Source organism: Oenanthe melanoleuca, chromosome 18 (assembly GCF_029582105.1).
Source record: "Oenanthe melanoleuca isolate GR-GAL-2019-014 chromosome 18, OMel1.0, whole genome shotgun sequence".
Lineage (NCBI taxonomy): Eukaryota > Metazoa > Chordata > Aves > Passeriformes > Muscicapidae > Oenanthe > Oenanthe melanoleuca.
In genome coordinates this window covers 3,734,819-3,755,974 of record NC_079351.1, presented here as the reverse complement: position 1 = coordinate 3,755,974, position 21,156 = coordinate 3,734,819, and the positions used below count along the sequence as shown (strand labels likewise).

Here is a 21,156-nt window from a genome sequence, read left to right as displayed (position 1 = left end):
TATATTATGAGATTCATGGGGCTGAAGCAAAGCTGTCAGTGCATGAGTGACTGAGCCTGACTAGCTGCTGTGCTCTTGCAGCCTGGAGATTGTCAGCAGTTGCTCTGGCTGGGGTGTTTGTGCCATGTCCAGTTGTGGGTGTGGTGGTGCTCTGACTCTTGTGGGCTGATATCCTTAGAGGGGTGAATGCTCTGGAAGTGTTCTGTCTGTGGAATGAGGGTTGGAATGCAGAGGGACAGCTCCACAGACCTGTCACAGTGGCTATGCTTCCCTGAGTATTTCTGAGACTTCCAGCCAGTGACTTTTATTTGCAGCATCTCCCTCTTTCCTTGCTATCAGGACATTTTTGAGAGCATTCTTGTGTTTAAATAGTGCTTACTTCTTTATCATCCCTGTGAGAAGCTGAACTGCTGTCCCTGGGTGCAGCTTTCTCCTCACCCCATCCTTAGAAAGCAGCTCAGTCTATATTTACCACTGGTGTGCACAAAGGCAAACATTGTCAGGGACTCATTGTAACTGTCCCAATTACCCTGATTTCATTTGCATAAGAAGATTGGCCAGCCTGTGTTAGTGGCACTGCCTTGGCTGTCTGATGTTGGACACGGTCATTTGGGAAGCAGGAAAGAACTGGAATCCCCAGGCTGGATGTGGGATGGGGAGAAGGGGCTGTTTTGGTCCCTACCAGCATGGATGCTACAGGAGCCCTTCCTGGAAGGTGGATAACTTGTCAGATCTCAGGCACTGCAAGTCGCTGACCATGTCTAATTGAGATGTAAGAGGCATCAGCTTCCCAAAGATGCAGATTCCAGGTACCACAAGCATGCCTGAGCATCTGGCTGTCCCATAGGAGTAAATCCTTCCCCTGCATAGTGTGCATGTGTGTATTTATATATTTTTTGTCAGTAGCTGTTGACCCTGCTCGAATTCTTCTAGACTAAGCAGTGACCTGCTGTGTGCTTGTCACTTCCCTCAGGCACTTGTAACCTCTCCTCCTTGTGTTTGGATTTTTTCCAGAAAGGTAGCTGTTCCTGCAGGCAGGCACTAAAGCAGCTGGAATGGAGCAGAAGGCAGGAAGCAGGCTGAAATTGTATAATCTCTTGACCCAAAGCAATAGCTAGTGCTGGTAGGACTTGCACTGCAGCTCTCACTCCTCTCACTGGATTGAGAATGATTCATATTTTCTCTCCACATGATCTCCCTGTGCCCAGGCTGGCAGATGGAAGCCCAAAACTCTCTTCTGTTTGCAGTAATGGTTCTTCATGGGCTCAGCTGGCCCGTGAAGCTACAATGTTCAAGCTTGTGAGCTTTGGCAGAGCAGCCTTTCTGTTCCCCTGCCCCTGCTGTGTGTGTGCCTGCACAGACCCACATCCATGTCATCTCTCTGCTGCTTCCAGGAGAAACTCTCATCCTTGGATATGTTTCCTTGTTGCTTGTGGATATCACCAAGCTTAGTGTGCTTCTTGGAGGTGCTTTGACCTTTACTCCACCTTACCCCATCCTTCAAAATCCCCCCTCTATTTTGCAATATTAAATTGGCAAATTTGGCAATTTAAAATTTGGCAATTTAATTGTTTTATTAGTTAGTTATTAGGTGGCAGTACAGAAGTGTGTCATGGAGGTGGCTGGAGCACAGACAGCTCATCTCAGCTACAGTAGTATTTTAAGCCTCTTGCATCCTTGGGTGAGTTACTCTGTTTCTGCAAATTACTTTGGTAATTTATAATTTGGTAATTACTGGGGTGAATTACTTTGCCTGTTTCCCAGTTCAAAAGTGGAACTCCTTATGAAGTGATACCACTGTGAATCATAAAGAGCACAAACTATCATTTCAAAATGTACTGTGTCCTAGAGACCTGATTGCTAACAGCCACATGCCAAGTCTCTGTCCTTATATTTTTGGACCTTTGTGAGAGGGATTGGATGATCCAGCCCAGATTTCTCAGGAATTCCTTTGTTCTTTTATTGGCAGGATATGGAACAGGGAGAGAAATCCTTATGTGTTTTCTCAGATGAGGTGCTGCTTGTGTTCTGACTCCAGGACACTCACATTTTTGCCTGAAATCCCCCACCTTGGTATTGCTCAGTTTGCTTGGTGCAAGGAGCATCAAAAAAGAAAGGGACAGAACAGAGTCTCAAGTTGGGGCACAGATGGGCCTCTCATGGTTCCTCTAGCAACCCTTTAAAAGCCAGTTTGTATGTTTGAGTTCCCTGATTTGTTGAAAAGGCAAAGTAGGGTCAAGTCTTACATTTGAATTTGGGTTCTTTCCATTGTGTTTGTTTTTGCAGGAGGTGTCCTACCTTCTACTGTGTTCCTATGACCTCTCATTTTAACTTTTGTGTTACTGGGGTCTATTTATGAGCAAGCAAAACACATGGTCCAGACATTGAATTAGCTTTTGAATGGTTGTTCCTAACAAATATGGAGTGAAATATTATGATTTAAGGCCTTACACTAACCCTTTTAAGCTGAGTCACTGTGTCTTTTGCTTTGCGTTAGGAAAACAGCTTTGACACATGTTCATGCACGGGAGACTGATAGGCCTAGGAGGCAAACAGAAACACTGGCCACCCAAAAAGGATAGGAGGGCATCCAGGTTTCAGCTCTGAAAGTGAGGTTCAAGTAATAAGATGTACCCTTTTAAAACGTTTTTGTTTTCCCCAGCTGTGCAAAGGGAGGAGGTGGATGAATAATAATGCAGAGAGTTTTGTTTGAAATTCACAAAAAACTGGGGAAAACACTGCTTTTTTCTTTTCAAGCAAAATATTTAATTTTATTTGAGCTGAACCATGTGGGCACTCTGAATAGGAATGTAAATGGCAGTTTTTAAGGAAACATTTTGAAAATGGCAGTGTCCGGTGCTTTGGCCTTTTAGAACCTAAAGGAACTTCTAAACAATCAATATTCAAATCTAAGGCAAATTCTCAGGAAAGTCTTGGCATGACTGAAATCTCAGGAAATCTCTTTGCTTAGAAGAGTTTTGTTTTGAAAAAAATTATCCTTGCTTTGTAAGTGGGAGAAAAGCCCTGCAAATAACTCTGCTGATAAACAATATAGTGCATATAAACTGCATCTTGTCCCACCCTTGGAGCAGTGTTACAATTGCATCTCTTGGGCTGCTTCTTGTAATTATCCTGGTACTTTATCCTATGGGCCCTAGCCATGTCACTGGTTCAGTTTTGCTACAGCTCCCTTTGATGGGGCAGTCTGACCTTTGGTGGCTGCTGTTTGATTTGTTCTGGGTCCATGAGAATTTGTTGGCTCGGAGCAAAGGAGGTGCCCGATAGTGGAGGGATTATACAGGGACAGATGATGGTAACACTGTCTGCTCGAGGCAGCTTTTCTGCTCCTGGATTAAAGTTCATGTTGTGTTACTTGTCTGTCTCTCTAAGGCCTTGTCAAGTCCATGTGGGAAGCTGTTCTATCTGCACTATTTCACTTTGTGCTGCTCAACTCTCTCCCTCCCTCTTTCCCCTTCCATTCAAGCAGCATCTTTCAGTCTTCCCCATTCAAGGTCTGTCTTTGCTCTCTGCCCTGTAAAAGTTCCATGCCCTCCCTACCATTCATCACTTCTTGCTCATTCACCTCCCTGCTTTCCTTTCTCCATTCATCTGCTCTTCCCCTCAGCCAGTCTGGGCTTCCCTCTCCTCCTGCCCCTTTCCTCCTTTTGTCTCTTTGCATTCCCTTCTCCGTGGCCATCCAAAGCTCAGCAGTCTGCAGTGCACTCTGTGAGGATGCTCTTCTAGAAGTTGACCCCAAATGATAAACAAGTTAATCCTCAGTGGAAGCCTAGTGGGACTGTTTTGGTTGGATTTGTCTTTCTAGCTACCCTGCAGGTGAGAAGATTTATTTCTTCCCCCCCCCCCCCCCCCCCCCACTTCCTGGAGGTGCAGCACGATGCATGAACAGGAAGAGTATTACAATTTCCTAACCTTCCTGTTCAGTCTGGTCTTTCTGTCTCTCCCTCCTGGCTTGTTTCCCCTTTGAAGCAGTTGCAGCTTTCAGGTGATTCTTTGGGAGGTTGTTTGGATTTCCCCATTCCTGAGGAATATAACATGAATTCTCTCAATTTTGCTGGCTCTGTAATTATGGTTGTTGCCTGTGTCTTTTTTGCTTCCTTCTTTTAAATCATCTACTGTATCAGCCATCTCTGCACTCCAGTAAAGTGTTCCCCCGGAAAGAGAACTTGTGAATTGTATTAGCCAGGGCTTGTTGTTTCTGGGTCTAAATGCAGCCACAACCCTGTGCTTGTGATGCAGACACAGGAAATATGGACCACAGCCTCTACCAAACCTTTCCCAGCTTGCTGAGCACCTGGTGCCCTGCACTCCCACAGTGCCAGCAGTGTGCAGACATCACCTCATGGTATTAAAGGAGTAGGTCTCTACTGCAGTGTGGCAGGAAAACAAAGTGGGAGGTCTCCTGGTCTTTGTGTGCCCCTGGGGGGCTTCAGCTTTGAATGGTTAAACTGCATTCAAGCCAGTCTGGACAAATAAAAGGGGAGTATTAGAGCTTGGGAAGAGTGGATAGGCTTGGAGGAAGCAGGTGCTGTGAAAGCTTGTGTGTGCCCTGTGCCTGTGGGAAATCTGATCAGCTCAGTAAAGGAGGCAGAGATGAGTTGGAGAGGAGTCTGTGAGTGTGGGCAGGTTCGACTGACAGGATGAGCTCTCTGTTGTGTTGGAGGCTGTGAAAGGACCATCTACTGCTGTCTCATGAGGCTGAAAGGAGCCCCTGATACAGGGCCAGGCTCTGGGAGGACTTGTCAATTCCCTGAGAAGGACCCTTTCCCCTGATAATGTCTCAAAGTGGGATTTCAAACCACGCTGTGGTTTGCTGTGAGTGAGTGTGTAAAAGAGACTCCCTGATTGTTGTGCTTGTGTCCCAGAGACATTGAACCTGGCAGGGCACACCCCAGGCCAGCCCTGCGTCTTGGCACCTGCAGGCAGAAGTCTCTGCTCCAGCAAGGCTTGGGCTGGGAGCCCTGCACGAACAGCACTTCTTCCTATGAAGTTAGTTGCATTCCTGTTGTGGAGTTTATTTAGTGATGATTTGCTTTGAAACATCAGACACATTTTCTTTCTTTTTGAAAACTTGTGGTAGGAAACTCTGGAAACACTGTCCTTTGTATCTGCTAAGAGCATATAGGAATCCAAAATTCCTATATGCAGCTTGATTTTTCTGATTTGTGGTTTTGCAGCTTTGGCACTTGGACAAATCTCTTCTACTCTTAAACCAAAGCATACTTGACATAGCAGACTGGTAAAGTGCTAACACTGCAGAAATTACTTTTTGCAGTCTGGGTGTCATCCAGGAATGATTTGGATAGATCACCTAAGAAACAATGCAAACCACCACAGCTTCCAGCAGTCTGGCTCCTTCCTGCAGCTGTAACTCCTGTGATCACCCCGGAAAGATGCAAGTCAGGATTTCTTGCTCTCAAGTGGTTAAATGGTAGAAGTTAGAGAATTATTAATGCTCCCAGCTCCAGGCTGCATTTGGAACCAGCCTGTCTGCAATATCTTTGAGATGTTTATGTCCTTGCAGTGTAATGCCAGTGCCTACAACGCATTTCAGGGAATCATGTGATACCTCTGTCTCCTCTTCACAAGGCTGACAAACTTCTACTCCAGTTTTGTTTGGAAAGCAGAGTTTTTTTTGGTAGCTTCTAGTCCCCATGACTTAGCAAAACCAGTTGTAAGACCAGTAAGAGGTAAATACCTTTCCCAGTCTGTTTAGCAGGAGTTTTGCTGCATGGATGTTGCTCTAACCAGAAGCGTGGTTTGAATTGCAGTACAGGGGGGTCATTTTGGCTACACGTGTGCTATGGCAATTGTTAGCTGGAGCTTTAAATGCATCTGTTTAGCTTGAGCTTTTCTGAACCCTAATAGCTTGCTGTCAGGTCAGAAGAGAACTGCTGGGATCATCTAGTCTCTCCTAATGTAGGCAAGAAGGTTTTCTGAGTGATCTTCTGCTTGACCTCAACCATGCCTCATCTCCTAGGAGAACTTGCAATTCAATTGTAAAACTTCTGGTGAAGTTAGTGAGACATTTCATTTGTTAATAGTAAAAATAGTCAACTTACTCTATTCTAAGACTGTCCAGCTTGACTTCTAGCCCCTAGATGTGATTATACTTTTGTCTTGGTGGAGACTCCTGTACTGCCAAATTACTGTTCCTCTGGACAGTGATCAAGTCATTGCTTAACCTTCCCTTTTATAAGGTAATGAATTGAGCCTGTCAGAGCAGCCAGTCAGACTGTACCAACAAAAAGTGCCAAAGAGGTAATGTCACCTCATTTACAAACCTGCAGGTCATGTTTCCTTTTTTGCAGGCAGTATTACCTTCAGAGCACTCAGTGTAACAAACAGGGTTTTTTTTTCCCTGCCAGGAGTGGCTGCTGCTGAAGATGGCATTCTGCACCCTGTACACTGGCTGGCATTCTTGGCTCCTGTCCAGATAGCTTTCTGTTTATTTTTAATGTAATATATTGTTTGCAAGTACCCAGATTTACCAAAAGACCTTGCTCACACTTAGTAGGTTGCTGCTTTAGCTCATCTGTGAGTATGATATAGACTTTTCCTTTTCCTTTGCTTCAAAGTCACTAATGAGAATTCTGTAGGAGGAAGAATGAGTTCTCATGGGACCCCATTAGTGGCATCAGCCATGTGATGGTGGCTTTCTGGCTTAGATTTATTTTTGAGACCTGTCAAATAGCCAGATTTCAGCATGTTGAATGTGTGACAGCCTGAGTTTGTGTCACAGTAAATCTTCAGCCTCAGGGTTGTCTGGTGATGTCAGATGTCCTGCAGAAATCAGTCATACAAGCAACCTTGGCTGATGATCTGCGCCCAGTTTGTGTTCTCATCCAGATAATATCAACTAGATAAAATCTGTTTTCTGTGGCCTATTCTGACTGATATTAGACAGTCCTTCTTCAAGTGTGCATTACTCAATATCAGTCATTTGTGCCTTTGTTGTGGGTTGCTGTTAGACCAACAAGACATGTTGTATCCCATTCAATTCTTGCTGGGCAGTTTAGGGAGCAGGGTGCGTGCCTGTCACTGTGATTGCACAGGAGTTTTGGAGCCATGGTTGGAAGGGCTGTACTGCTTATTCAAAACTGGAAGAAAGGGAGCAAGCAGATCTTGATGTTCTTCCAGTGTTCCCAGACTTGCAGAAAATCAGTATTTGTAATGACTTTTTAAAACCTTTTGGATGAAAGTTACCTTGACCTGCTGATTCAAAACTAACTTCAGCAGCTGCTGTGTAGCATTCTCCAGAGTTACTGCTGGGACAGAAAATGCATCATCATCATCATGTGATAGAGATAATTCATTGGGTGTTTGTCCACATACAGAACAGAAACATTTCAACTCCCCTGACTCTTTTATACTGATATAACTTATGCAACTTTTTCCAGATAATATCAGCCCAAAAACCTGTTTTGAATGAGAAGCCTCATCTGTATCAGCATAGATCCAGCTGTGACAGGAGACATTATCCACAGCAGTGAATTTTACAGAAATCTCATGTACGATTAGTTGACCCGGGGTAAGCGAGGATCTGACTGCAGGAACTTGGCCTGAAATACAGTCCCCACTGAACAGCTCTTCTCACTGTTGTGTGTCAGTTTCTAGTTTGCTTTGGTTTTTATTATTATTTTCTTTGTAGCAGTAGTGATTAGAGCCCATCTCCCAATTGTGAGACTGACTGTGCATGCTTATGTCTTCTGGTGAATTATGTAATCCAAATCAATGCAGCATCTGACCCAGAGTGTGTTACATTTTGGATCTGAATGAAGTGACTTACATATTATGGCCCCTCATGATGTAGAAGCCCTGGTAGATGTAATTAATATTAATAGAGAATTTTGAGATTTTCCAGTCAGGCATGTCTAAAAGCACATAAACAATAATTATGTAGTGGTGAATGAGTCTTATGATACTATGGATACTGCTGTTTTCAGCCTTTGATATTTAATGCCTTACACCATCCCGATGAAAAGTGAGGTTTATTTTATCTTGATTGTAGAACTCATTACTTCAGGAGATTCTGGAGGCCTAAAAACTGGAGAAATTCAGAAGGGAGAGCAAGAGGTTAGGCATTCATGCGTTTCGAATATTGGAGCCAGTGCTGACAAGCAGTTCTGCAAAGTTATAAACTCCTTGCCTAAGGATTTAAGGAAAGATTCTAACTGTTCAGGTGATTTTCGTCACACCAATCCTCTTGTTGGCTTCATCTTGTCCACAATCTCAGGAATGAGAGATAGTACCAGACCTTGGGCTGGGGCTGTTGGATACACAACTCACCAGTCTGGGTCACAGCCTGCCCAGTCTGTTACTGCAGCTGAGGCAACTACCCATGTAGGAATGTGCAATGTGGTCAGTGATCAGGATTAAAAATAATATTTTCACCTAAAAAAACCCACCTGCGACATTTTAGAGTGCCTCAGCTTCTTTCCATTAGTCTTAATGCACTGCCATAAATAATAAAACAGGAAGAAGCAGAGCTGGAGTAAGCTCAGTTTATAAAGATGTCTCTTTGCATTAAGCCTTGTGGTGTAATGGAGGGCATCTCCTGCCACCCATGCTGTCTCGTTAATCATATAATTATCTCCCTCACTTTCAGTGCTGCATCTCCTTCCCTGTCAGTGCTGCTGGTAATGGAGCTGCTATTTACCCTGGCTTCTTTCTGGGGAGTGGCTCTGGTTTCAAAGCCAGCACAGTGGTATATTTTGAATAATTTAGTTCTGGGTGGCTTGAACACTGTCTGTAATTCCCCAGCTGGGACTAGGGGCTGATTTCTGGAAGTATTCTGCTAGGAGGCTGATTTGGAGAGAGGCAGTGGGATCTCTCAGAGTGGTGGGAGGTCGAGGTGGCTGAGGACTAAAAGCCCATTCAGTGGGGCCTGTGAACATCCCTCAGCTCTGTCCTCTCTTAGCAAGGACTTGCAGGAAGAAACCCACATGCAGAAGATGCATAAGGAAGAGAGTTATATGAAAAATGAGCATGGAGACAGAAACATGAATTTGGGTACCTGGCTGCACATGATTAGCTTCCCCTGCAAACTGTGGGTCAGAAATTACTGGGGTCTCCAAGTGTAGGATTTGCTTGGCCTATGGTTGTTATGGACGGGGGTGTGACCTCTGTAGAGTCAAGAAGTTCAGAGTGGTGTCCAGCTGCCACTGGCTTTGGAAAGTTTGGTAGGTTTCTGCACCTGAAACCTCCCCAGAAGGCAATGTTTATTCACTGCATCACTGTGCCCTTTGCCATTACAGCCATCATCCAGCCACACTCTGAGCTCTGCACAGCCCTCCCTGAGCTGGATCACACGAACACAGGCGTGGTGCCTGTGCTCTGTAGATGGGGAGGTCACAACACCACACAGGTCTGTGGGCTCATTCCAGCAATCCTGGCAATACCAAAAATCCAATCTGGCTTCAAGCCTTCTTTCCTGTCTGCCTCAGAGCTGAGTAGTAGCACACTCCTGAGTCTTTTTATTCTATCATTCTTGTTGAATGCATACTTCCACTGTCTAGATGAAGTGCTTCTACAGAAGGTAACAACAGATGGTAGTAATGTAGGTCCCTTCCTTGTCTTTATGCCTAAACAGTAGGAGAAATAAATTAGAACAGAAATGCCTCTATAGATTGACCAACTAGCTCATGAACCTGGTCTTTCAGGCTGTTCTGCTCTTCAAGGAAAAGGGAATCTGATACCAGCCCCCTCCATCTGCACTTTGCCGTGTGCTGTATGCAGAGACACACTTACCCAAATCCAGGTGACAAGCTGGACTCCATTCTCTGGAATGCCTCCTGAGTGCTGAGCTGGGCAGCTCTGTGCTCTCACTGCAGCCTTCCTGGGGAGCAGGTGTGTCTGGGAGCACTGCTTGGTGAGGGAATATCCTCTGTGCTTAAAAGCCATCTGGCTTTTGAGAGCTGGGTGATGTTTCCAGCCCTCGGGTTCAGCTCAGGTCAAAGCAATTTAACATGCCCTAAAAGTACTGCTGGACAGCCCTTAATCACTTTATATTGTCTGGGCAGTGGTGAGTAAATTCATTATTTACAGGGGAGGCGGAGTGTGCGTCACTGGTGCCAGCATTAATGCTTTACCACGTGTGTTCAGGCAACTCATGAGGGGACCTTAAATGGTGAGAAGCTGGATTTCAGGGTGGGGGGATATGCATTTACCTCTGATTGACCTTCATCTCTGTTGGATCAGGATTTCTCACATGTACTTCTCACCTTTGGAAGAGAGAGCAGGATCATTAAGCATCCCTAGATTGCAGAGACTGTGACACCTAACATCTGAGTTCCATCCAGCAAAGCTCAGAGTGGTTTCTGAAATCCTTGGACATGAAAAGATGTTGCATGCAATTGACTCCCCCTTTGCAGTGGAAAAGGGCCTACATGTAAATAAGAAACAGGTCAGCTATTGAGAGCTTCTTTCTGGTGGGAAATGAATCAGGAGTTCTCATTTCTGTATAATAGGGAGGAGAATCTAAAGGTGAGGACAATTTCTTTGCAGTATCTCCTCGTGTGGAGCAGAGCTGGGATCAGTGCCAGGAGGCCTGACACTGCCAGGCCAGTCTCTCTGAAAAGTGAAGACACCACTGGACCTTAGAATGATTCAGATTTTAAGGAACTGGTCCAACTCAAGGCCAATTTCCAAATTAGATGAAGTTGCTTGGAGCCTTGCCCACTGGAAAGACAACTGTGGCTTTGGTGATGTCAAGACAAAGCCCTTCAATGAGGAAACGATGGGTGGTAGCAAACTCTGTTCCTGCAGTCCTAAAGCCAGCCTGGGATCCTCCTGTTGTGCCCAGTTCAGCTGTTGGATCTCCAGCTGCTCTGATGCCCCCGAGGGCTGTGTGGGGAGAGGAGCAGCTGGCTGCTCTCTGAATGTCTGAGTTTTCCCAAGATACTCATTGTCTGTCTGCAGCACCAGCCTCCACCCTACTTGCTCACTCAACCGTGGCTGATGTGTCTTTAATTAAAGTAGAGGAACAATTCGAGATTTAATTTTCTTTCCTCAACCAAATTTCCTATTTTCATCACAGTTTGTGAGGCCCCCTCTCCTTACTTTTGCATTGCAATTTTGCTGTAGGACCTTTAGTTTGTGGTGTGTCTCCTCTAATATAAAGAAAAAAATGGCTTGTTTTGGGCCAGGGAATTAAGATCCTGGGTCAGATGGCTGCTACAGTCATTAACATATTTACATTTTTGCTTAAGAGCCTGGTTGAGGATCAAGGGAGTTAAGGGTGATTGTCATTGAAATGCGGAGGAAACCTTGCATGAAATTGCCGTTAGTGTCCTATTGTGTGGGGGGACAAGGGGGGAACGGCTTCCTCAGCCCTGGTGAGAGCTGGGGACAGGCAGAAGGAGCTGCACTGAGGGAGGCACCGTGGTGCCCGTGCTCCCCGTGGGGCTGGAGCCAGGCTCAGCACAGCCCTGGTGCTGCTCCAGGCTCTGCCTGTCCCGGGTGAGACCCTGGCACAATTGGCCCCAAGGGAGATCGTCATGGATAAATGCATGAAGAGGCTGGCAAAGGTCAGTTGTCTCTTTTATAATTGATGGAGCTGAGTGGTTTGAGTCTGCTGTCACGTTTTTGCACTGGTGCTGCATCACCTGGAGTGCTGTGTGTATTTTTGGGTATGACATTATGGAAAAGACAAGAAAGTGTTAGACAGTGTCCAAAGAAGGACATGAGGGTGATGCAGGGTCTTGAGGGGAATCCGTGTGAGGAACGGCTGAGTTCGCTGGATTTGTTCAGCTTGGAAAAGAAAAGACTGAGGAGAGACCTCACTGTGGTCTTCAACATCCTCATGAGGGCCAGTGAAGGGGCAGGTTTTGATCTCTTCACTCTTATGGCCAGTGACAGGACTCGAGGAAATGGCTAGAGCTGATCAGGGGTTCATGTTGGATATCTAAGAGTGGTTGTGCACTGGAACAGGCTCCCCAGGGCTGTGCTTACAGCACCAAGATTGTCTGGGTTCAAGAAATGTTTGGACAACGCTCTAGAGCATATGATTTGATTCTTGGGCTGTCCTGCATAGGGCCAGGAACTGGATGGAGCATGAAGGACTTGATGGTCCTGATGGGTCCATTCTAACTCAGCACATTCTGTAATTCTATGATTTGCCATGTGTAGGGACACAGAATACGCAGAACCCCCTCAACCCCTTGATTTTTGTGGATAGCTGTGATATCAGAAACAGGATTTGAAGCAGTTTGAAGTATTGGTGTGGATTTTGAGTGGTGACAGATGAGATTTTTATATACTTTTTAAACAGAGAAATGTTATACAATTAAGAAATTGTTTAAACATAAATAAGAGGACTTCCTTGCAGCTGGGGTTGACAGTAAAACATTCTGCTTCAGGTTGCAGGACTTGTGCACTGGCCCTGCTCTGAGGTATTTGAGTTCAGATGTCAGTTGTTCATTGCTCATCTCTTATTCTCATGTTGTTCAGATCTACTGGTTTACTTCAAACTTATTTCTAATTATTATCATTAACATCGTGCAAAAAAAAAATTATATATAATAACATGGAAGAGGTGGAGAGACTCGATAGCCAAATCACACTGCAGAAAACACCAGCTACCTTCTGCCACTGCTTTGATTTTTGTGGAGCAAGTAGCAAGACTTCAGTGAGCTGAAGGAGGAATGCTGGTGCCTGTTGGTGTGAGAAAGAAGCAGATTCATTTGGAGCCACCAGACAGCTACAGCTTCAGCTGTGCTTTTGGAAACCAGCAGCCGGTAACAGCAGCATCCTGAGTGACATGATGTATCAGCTCCAGCAGTAGTGAGTCTGAAGTCATTAGTGTGTCCTTGTGGGCTGGTTTGAAGTTCTGAAGCAGTTGTGTAATTTCTGTTCTTGGTTACAAAATGCTTCTTTTTGGAAGTCTTTAAAGCAGAACAAAGTCTGAGAAAAGTGGTTTGTGATCTCAGCTGCTCTTTTGTTCTCTGAGGGCCTGTGTGCTTCAGCTCTGTATCTCATCTGCCCTTTGAAGGAATAGCCATGTTCCCTGGGCTGCAGCCCTTGGTCTTTCCGACAAAGTCCACGAGCACATGGCATGGGGAGAGTCCCACGCTTTGGGTGCTGACCCTGACCCTCAAAGTAGAGAGGTACTTAAGCCTTGAAGGAGCAAAGGGTTTTGTCCTAGACAAGCTAGGTTCTGATATTTTAAATATCAAGGTACAGTTAAAGTGATCACTTAAGTAAGATGTTGGTTAGGTCAAATGTTTTTGGGAAACAGGGATGAACAGAGCAGTGTCTGTGGGGTTGTAGGTCTTAGACCCGTTCACGGAACGACTCATCTCCCAGCTCTTACAAATTCCCCTTGAGAAAGGTCATTCCAGGTATTGTGCTAATAATACTTTATTTCCTGGGTATGTATGTCTGGGACTGGGCACCACAAACAGGCTGGCCTGAGAGTCACAGCAAGAGCCAAAACTCATCAGAGTTGAGCCTGAGTGCAGAAGCCCTGACTTTTGGGGTTAGTTTTAGAGTTTGATCTGTTAACTCAAAGCATCAGAGTGGGCTGGAGTAGGGGAGCTCAACTTCTCTAGGGATTAATATTAAGCCTTTGTTTAACAGTAAACAGCTGATGAAATCCACCTTTGGCTCTGGCTGCCATCTGTCAGGGCAGGACATCCAGGCCACCTCACAAGGGCGGGACAACCTTTGTCTGAGAACAGGAGAGAGTGCCCAGCTCTGACTGTCCACAGGTCAATTGGTTTATCTTGATTTGTGTAATCCACTTGCCCCAGCAGCTTCTTCACAGAGGAGCTGCTGCTTTGACCAAAGGCAGCCAGCCCTCCTCCAGCAAGGAGCTGTGACCTCCCCTGCTCAGGTTGGACAACTCCTCAGCCAAGCAGCTGGGGAGAGCAGAGCAGCAGGACAGGGATGCTCAAGCAGAAGGAGATGGAGCCAGCTCCTTGCACACGGGCACTGCAGCCTCTAAACAAGCAGCCCATGCCTGAGGCTGGTCTGTTTTAAGGCTTTTCTGCTCACTGCAGAGCTGTGCCAGCCCTGCTGCTGGCAGGCTGCATCCTCTGCCACATCCTCATTCCACCTCCTCCCTTGCCAAGGCAGCCTTTACTCCACCGTCTGATCAAAGGCCCAGCGCCTGTTCAACCTTTGTTCTCCATTAGGAGAGAGTGAGGGTTGTCAGGACCTTTTTGGCTCTGCCAAGGCCCTATTATGTCCCAAATGTTCGTGAAAAGACTCCCTCCTGACCACCCTGCCCCCCTGACAGCCATTCAATCCAGCAAACAAGCTTGATATCATTATCTACAAAAGGAGGCCAGCAAGCACCAGGGTCCTCACAGCCAAGTTTGGGAAATCAAAGACAAAATCTCCCAGCAACAGAGAACTTGTAGAGATCAGACTGTACTAGTGCAGGCTGGTCTGGGGGCTTGCAGCCACTAGTTTTCCAAGCACAGCAGAAACGTGCTCGGCGTGGTGCCAGCATTGGCTTTGTCAGGGCTGAGGCTGTGCCTTGTGAGCTGGCAGCCCCTTACAAAGTGCCCTAGAGGCTACTGGAACAGTCACAAGTTTGGACAGCCTTGTAAAGGTGTCTCTTTCCATCAGTGGCATTTCCAGATTAGCCACTTAGGCTCAGGGAAAACAGTGATGGTTTTGGTCAGAGTGGGATTCGCTCCAGGTCTCACCTGAGACTTTCCTTCTAATGACTCTGGTTTGTGTTCTCAAAATGGCATGTGGCTGCCCTGTCACTTCTAGTTTGACATGGTGTTCATCTGCTTTGCTCCCTGTCCAAAGATTTTCTTTCCCAACTGTCTTAAAATAGCTCTTCAGCAGTGAAAGCTCTTACCATAGTGAAGGCATCTCTAGAGGTGATCTGGAAAGGTGACTGTCAGAAACACTGAGCATGGAAAGGGCTTGAGGAGGGATGGCATATTCCTGTGGTGCAATTGTGTTAGGAAATAGAGGAGTAAAACTGTTTTCAGTGCATTTCATCTCACAAATTGCATCTCTGGTTTGCTTGATGTTCCAGATAAAAAGAGACATGATGATGCAGAGGGAAGGAAGGTGAAGGGAGCTGACATAGCTGAAGGAAATGGGTGGAAATGGGATGGTGGTGTGGCTGATGGTGCCTGCACTCACCCCTCTCTGCAGCAGGGTGCTTTCCAGTCCCTGGGTGATTGCAGGGCAGTGCCACCGAAGCCTAGAGCAGCCCCTGGGTCCCTGTGGGTCTGCAGTGGGGATGAATGCATAGGAGGACAGAGTTGTGTGGAACATGGGATTGTTAATTGTGGCACTCTCCCCTCCTATCCCAGTTTGATCCTGACAACACTGGCTACATCAGCACTGAGAAGTTTCGCTCCCTTCTCCAGAGACATGGCTCAGAGCTGGACCCCCACAAGCTGGAGGTGCTGCTAGCCCTGGCAGACAGCAACTCTGAGGGGAGGATCTGCTACCAGGACTTCGTCAACCTGGTGAGTGCTCTGGCTGGCAGGGCCTGTCCTTGCCTCTGCTTAAAACATGGGCTGTTGAGGGACAGTGTCTCTCTTTCCCTCCCTTTATTAACATCTGTGTTTGCTGCATCACATTCTGCATGGACTTGCTGAAGCATTCACAGGTGACTGAATGCTTCAGCAAGAGTCAAATTGCTTCTGATTTTTCCAGGGAAACAAATTTGCATGGGAAGGAACTGTGAGAGCTGTAGTAAGATCATGAAGCAGTGGCTACTGCTAATTTATAGGTTTTTGCTCTCAGTATCAGTTGCTAGATGCTATAATGAGCCATTTGTTTGCAAGCAGAGGTCTGTCAGTCTGGATGTCTCCTGTTTTATCTAGAGATTTCACCACTTCCAGACAAAAACATATAGATAATGTGTTGACATGCTAGGTGGAGTCATATTGCACTGCTGTAGGCATCAACAGCAACAGGGATGAAGTGTTTCTAGGTCACGTTCATTTTATCCCAGGTGAGGTGTCTCAGAGTGCATGAGTCATGATCTGGATGCCTCTCTATCTCTACTAATGAGTCAATTAGTGAAGGGATCATTCTGTTTCTTGTCAAGGCAGTTTGTTGAGTCAACACAATTGTAGACATGTGTTGTCAGGTGCCCAGGATGGCGTAGAAATGTTGTTTGCAATATATCTTGGACACTGGCCATTCAGGGGCTTTGCCTTGTTCTTGCTCTGGCATTGAACACCTGAATCCCAGCAGATTCAGTGCAATATTATTATAAGCCTGGGTGACAAAGTCAAAGAGGAATGGAAGTTGGTGACACCTCTGAGGTTTCTCCGGAAAACTGGATGTATCCTTGATGCAGAGTACAGTAATTTGCATCTCTGTGTGCTCTGCAGACAATGTGGGGATTTGATCCCTTCATTTGTCCTGGTCACTCATGCATGTGTCCTTGATTTAGAAAGAAAGTGTCTTGCATATGTCCTGTTTTCATATTAATCAGAAAAGTATGATGACATGGCCCAGCTGTCAAGGACCCAGTTCATGACCTCCGTCAGGCTGTTGGCAGTGTTAAGGTGAAGTTACTTTGTTGGAATGACATAAACCTGCTGTATCTAACCAGGTTGACTTGTAAGCCCCTTGCCTGTGTCTAGGTACACAGTAAAATAAATGCAGCAACTCTTAAACAGATCCCACAGTGTGAGGTTTTCCTCAGCTCCAGCATAACAAACAGTGTGGTCCTCAGTGCTCAGCAGAGTATTTATAGTAACAGCTGCTTGTTCCACAGTTGGGGATATTCAAAGTACCATGCAAGCATTGACTAATTGGGCTGCACAACACTTAGGTAGTAGGAAGAGGCATCATCAAATTTCTTTTACAGAAATGATGGCCTGGAGCCAGGCAACACATTGGCAACAGGCTCAGGAAGAGAACTGGGCTTTTTCCTCTCTCCCACTCCACAGGGCTTGGGAGCAGCACAAACTAATGAGAGGTAGATGGGAGCTGAAATGCTTGGACATTCTCCTCCTTTGGGAATAGGAGGCTGTGCCAGCTAACAGCCAGCTGATGTGGTTTCTGCAAAACAGCACATTTCCTTCACTGCTATTGAATGACTCCTATAAAGAAGTCATTGATCTTCCTATCATCAGCTCCTCTATCCTTGTCTGCATTTTTTGCACTTTCTAATCAATAGGCAATGCAAATGCCAAAACATTAAACTACTTACAAATGACATCTCTTTTCTCACTTCTCCTCTAGTTTCTATTGATTTCCAACATCCAATTTTTTTAGGGCTCATTCTCTGTTCCTTGCCTTCTGAACTTTCTTTTGAACTTCCTGATAGAGAGAAACAGCACAGTTGATACAGAATCACTGTGGAATTAGGGATTCCCTTCACATCCTAGCTGTCAATCCTTGCTGTGGTGGTGTTCAGGTTCATGTTTGGGCTTGATGATTATTTTCCCTCTCTGCTTTATGCTCAGGTTAATTTTTGTGTTTCAGCAGCTTAGCAAGAATTGACCTGCTGCTAAAATGATGGTGTGAACTTCTAGATACATCAAAAATCTAATTATATGACTTCTCACCTTAATAACAACATTCAAACATATACCTGCTCTCAACTCAGCAAAGCAACTTAAATTTATGAAATTGAAAGTTTTAAAATATGAGACTAGACCCCAGAAAGCACTCAGGAAATAAATTGAGAAATTAATAAATTCAGGGAAGATGAAAACTCCTAGTGTGATCTGAAAACAGAAAAGGCTTGAAAACATCAGATTGGCAACTCATTGGAAATTACTTCTCCTCTGTGTATATGAAATTCAGCTCATGTAGCTGTAAAACACAATGCTGCAATCATATCCATTTCTGTTTCTGCTCTGTGGTTTGTAGTAATGGCAGAAAGCAGTTTCAGATGGAGTTTCTTCTACTGTGTCTGAGACAGTGCAGAGTAACAGAAGTGTTTCCTGTACAAGTGGAGACATCTCATGCATCTCTGCTGTCTGGTTGCTTTGCAGCATTGTGAAAAGAGACACACAGAGAAAATTCTGGCTATGAAAAGCATGGGTCACAGGAAGAGATAGTGAACCAAGGTGTTTAACTAACTTTGCTACTTTTAGAGAAGAGACAAGCCAGGAGGTAATTATACTTGAGATGTCATTTGCTGGGACAGCAATTGCTGTTGGCAGTCCTGGATTACTTCACAAAACATCCTGTGAACTGTAATAGAGCTTGTAGTCAGTAGTAAGGTCTAAGACAGAGTTCATGTGACTTGGGAAAAACAAAACACTGCTGCTTCCAACAGAAATGTTTAGCTGTGGTTTTGTAGTAACTTGAAGCTGATGTAGCCTCTAAGTAATGAGGAAAATATATTAACTAATTAAATGCACATCCTTTATTTTCCAGATCAAGAATCACCACCTGCTTTGCTTTCCCTGGTCTTGCTGGCTTTTAGGGACAGGCTAATTCTACCTAATTTTTAATGTGAGCAACACACATTTTTGAAGCACTGTGTAACAATGTTATTTGGACCACAATGTTAGTCTTGCCCTGCAAGCAATGTTCTTTCAAGTAACCTTGAAATTTGAAAGTGTTTTACCTTTTCTATTGGAAGTCCTGGGAAACCTAAGCCTGGCATGTTTAATAGGAATCAGGCAAAACCTTGAGCAGGGATAATTTATTTTGTCTCTTCTTCCTCTTTTTTGAATCCCTAGACTAAACCACTGCTTGGTCAAATCTGATCAGAATATTGGTCTTTGGTATTCAGGTTTTTTTCCCTTTGATACTGTTTGGGAAAGTGCTACCAGGTTGGCTCAGAGGATGTGAACATCTGTGACAGATGAACTTAATGCTGAGATATGCATTTTGGGAAAAGCTGTCTCTACCCACATTAGCATTTTGTAGAAGTGTGGGCAGAGGGAAGGAAATAAATGTGAATCTTGAAAGCAAAATTGATTGGAGAGGTTGCATTTGTAAGTAAAGTGGGTTATAAAACTGGGGATGGCAGAGGCTTTTAAAAAGCTTGTGCTAACTTCTGATTTAGTGTTCTGTGTCTTGGAGGATCAGAGCTGGAGAGCTGAATGCATTGCCTGTCACAGAGCTGCATGTGTTTAAAAATAGCTCGAGACCAGTCTCAAAGATGCCAATGCTTAATGGGCAGAAATCCATGTTTTTCAAAACCTTCTGAGTGAGGGTGAATAAAACCATAAAAAGGGTAATGTGCCACACACAAGTCCTGAAACTGGATATGGGGGAAATACTACATGACTTGGCTATTGATTATCTAGAGGTAGCCACACTACTACAGATATCCAAGGAACACAGAGAAATTGGTCTGCCAATGGGGATGGACAACTTTCTTTGCAGGCTGCAGATTATCCCAGAGTAATTTTAGAGTGCCATGTGTTCTAAGCAAAAACAGGGCTTTGTACTTCATCAAAGTTTGTCACTGGGCTTCTCTTGGCAGTAAGAACTCATCCTAAATGTTGACATTTTCAGTGTTGAAGACAGGTTCAGATTTAAGTAGGAAAAAAATTTTCCTTTTGCACAGGGATATCAAACCCAGCCCTCGAGCAGAGCTCCAGCACTAAGTCTTGGTTTGTTTGGTAGGGTGATGCCAAAGGGCAGAGGTGACAGCACCTGGGTACCAGTCAGCTCAGCTTGGCTCTTCTGCAAGGGAAATTTCTTTCTCTCTGCATAATACCATTTTGAAGGCAGGAAGGACTAAGGGAATGTGTTGCTCCCCACTGCTACCTTCTCTCTCCCATCTGCTTGCAGCTTTAATATCACGCTCATTAAAGAAGCCCTAGATCAATTTTCTGAAGGGAAGTGCAGTAGGCTGCCCTGGGCTCCTGGAGCCATGATAATGTGCAGGCCAACAATGGGCCCAGTGTTCTTTCAGCTGATGCTTAAATATTTGGCTCATAAATACCAATATTATGTAATTCCAAAATCAAGTCAGCAAATTGTGACCATATGCGAGACTCTGGGAAGATTTGAGTCTTCCAAAGTCCGTCTGAGGGATAAAATAGACTTCTCATCAAGAATTGGTGAGACTGGCAATAGTGACTCAATCCTCTGTCTCTCCTCATGCCCATCTTCTCCTAGCTTGATCCAAAGGCCTGTGGGGTCATGTAAGTAGGGCCAGGACTGCTGTGTTTGCTTGAGCCCTGGAATTCAACTGTGCTGTCTCTTTGGAGATCATCTCCTCCCTGGTGCCTTGGGCAATGCGTGCAGGTGGGGACCAGCAGGATGTCTCCTTCCTGAGAGGCTTGATTTTAACAAGGACTTGGTACATCCAGTAACCCACATCTTGTAGGATTGTGGGGGCTTTTCAGCACGTCTGGCACACTCCTGACACTGTGTCCCTGCCTCAGCAGGGTGTAAAACTATGCCAAGACTGCAGCATGTAGAGGGAACCTGGACCTTTTTTCCATATCCTTTGCTCTAAAGAAGATCTGGCAAATATTTTCATGTGCTTTCCATGTTAGCTTCTGTGGGGGGTGTGAAAGGATTTATTTTTCTCTCTGGAAAGAGGAAGGCAGAGCTTTCTGCTGAACAGTAGTCCAGTTTCCCATCTCCTCAGGAGAGGCAATGGAGGCTTTGGTCATCTGAGGTATGACTTACAGTGGTCCTGCAATATTTTACTCTTAAATCTGAGAAGACCTTTTTCTTCGGTTTTCTTTTTAGTATGTTGAGGAACACCTTCCGTAATGTCATGAAGGTAAATTTGCAGTGCCCTGTCTGTTTTCTGGGCTCCATGGGCGCACATGCATTATTGCAGAGAGGACACTGGACTTATGGGGCTGTGCTGAGTTCAGGTGACTGAACTGAGCCAGTCGCTTGTGTCATACTCAATAGTAACAGACAAGCTCAGGGGTGCCTCCATTAGGATCCTCTGCTCAACAGATGCAAGGAAATCTTTGTTATGAGCCTAACCATGGACATCAGCAGCCTTTGGAGTTTCCTGCCCATCTCCCTCATCAGTCTCTGCACTGATGAGGTGATCATCTGCTGAGGGTAGCCAGCACTTCTTGATGCTGAACTGAAGTGATGATTTCCCTTGACTCTGGGAATTATTATATTTTCCACTGCAGTGCTGCAGCAGGGAAAAGCACTGACTGTTTTGTGGTAAGCAGGAAATCCCATTTATCACTATAATTGGAATAAGCAGATCAGTAGCTCCAGTCAACTGTCTGATATCTTCAGGCAAGTTTATAGTTT

At 45.2% G+C, this 21,156-nt stretch overlaps 1 protein-coding gene across 1 annotated transcript in view; it reads left to right on the top strand.

The window, feature by feature from the left end:
- Positions 1-21,156, top strand: part of RHBDL3 (rhomboid like 3) — a 60,998-nt gene that overhangs the window by 21,307 nt on the left and 18,535 nt on the right. The window contains exon 3 of the mRNA XM_056505788.1: positions 15,300-15,458. Within this exon, the coding sequence (XP_056361763.1) occupies positions 15,300-15,458 (159 nt within the window). The remainder of the gene's footprint in view (positions 1-15,299; positions 15,459-21,156) is intronic.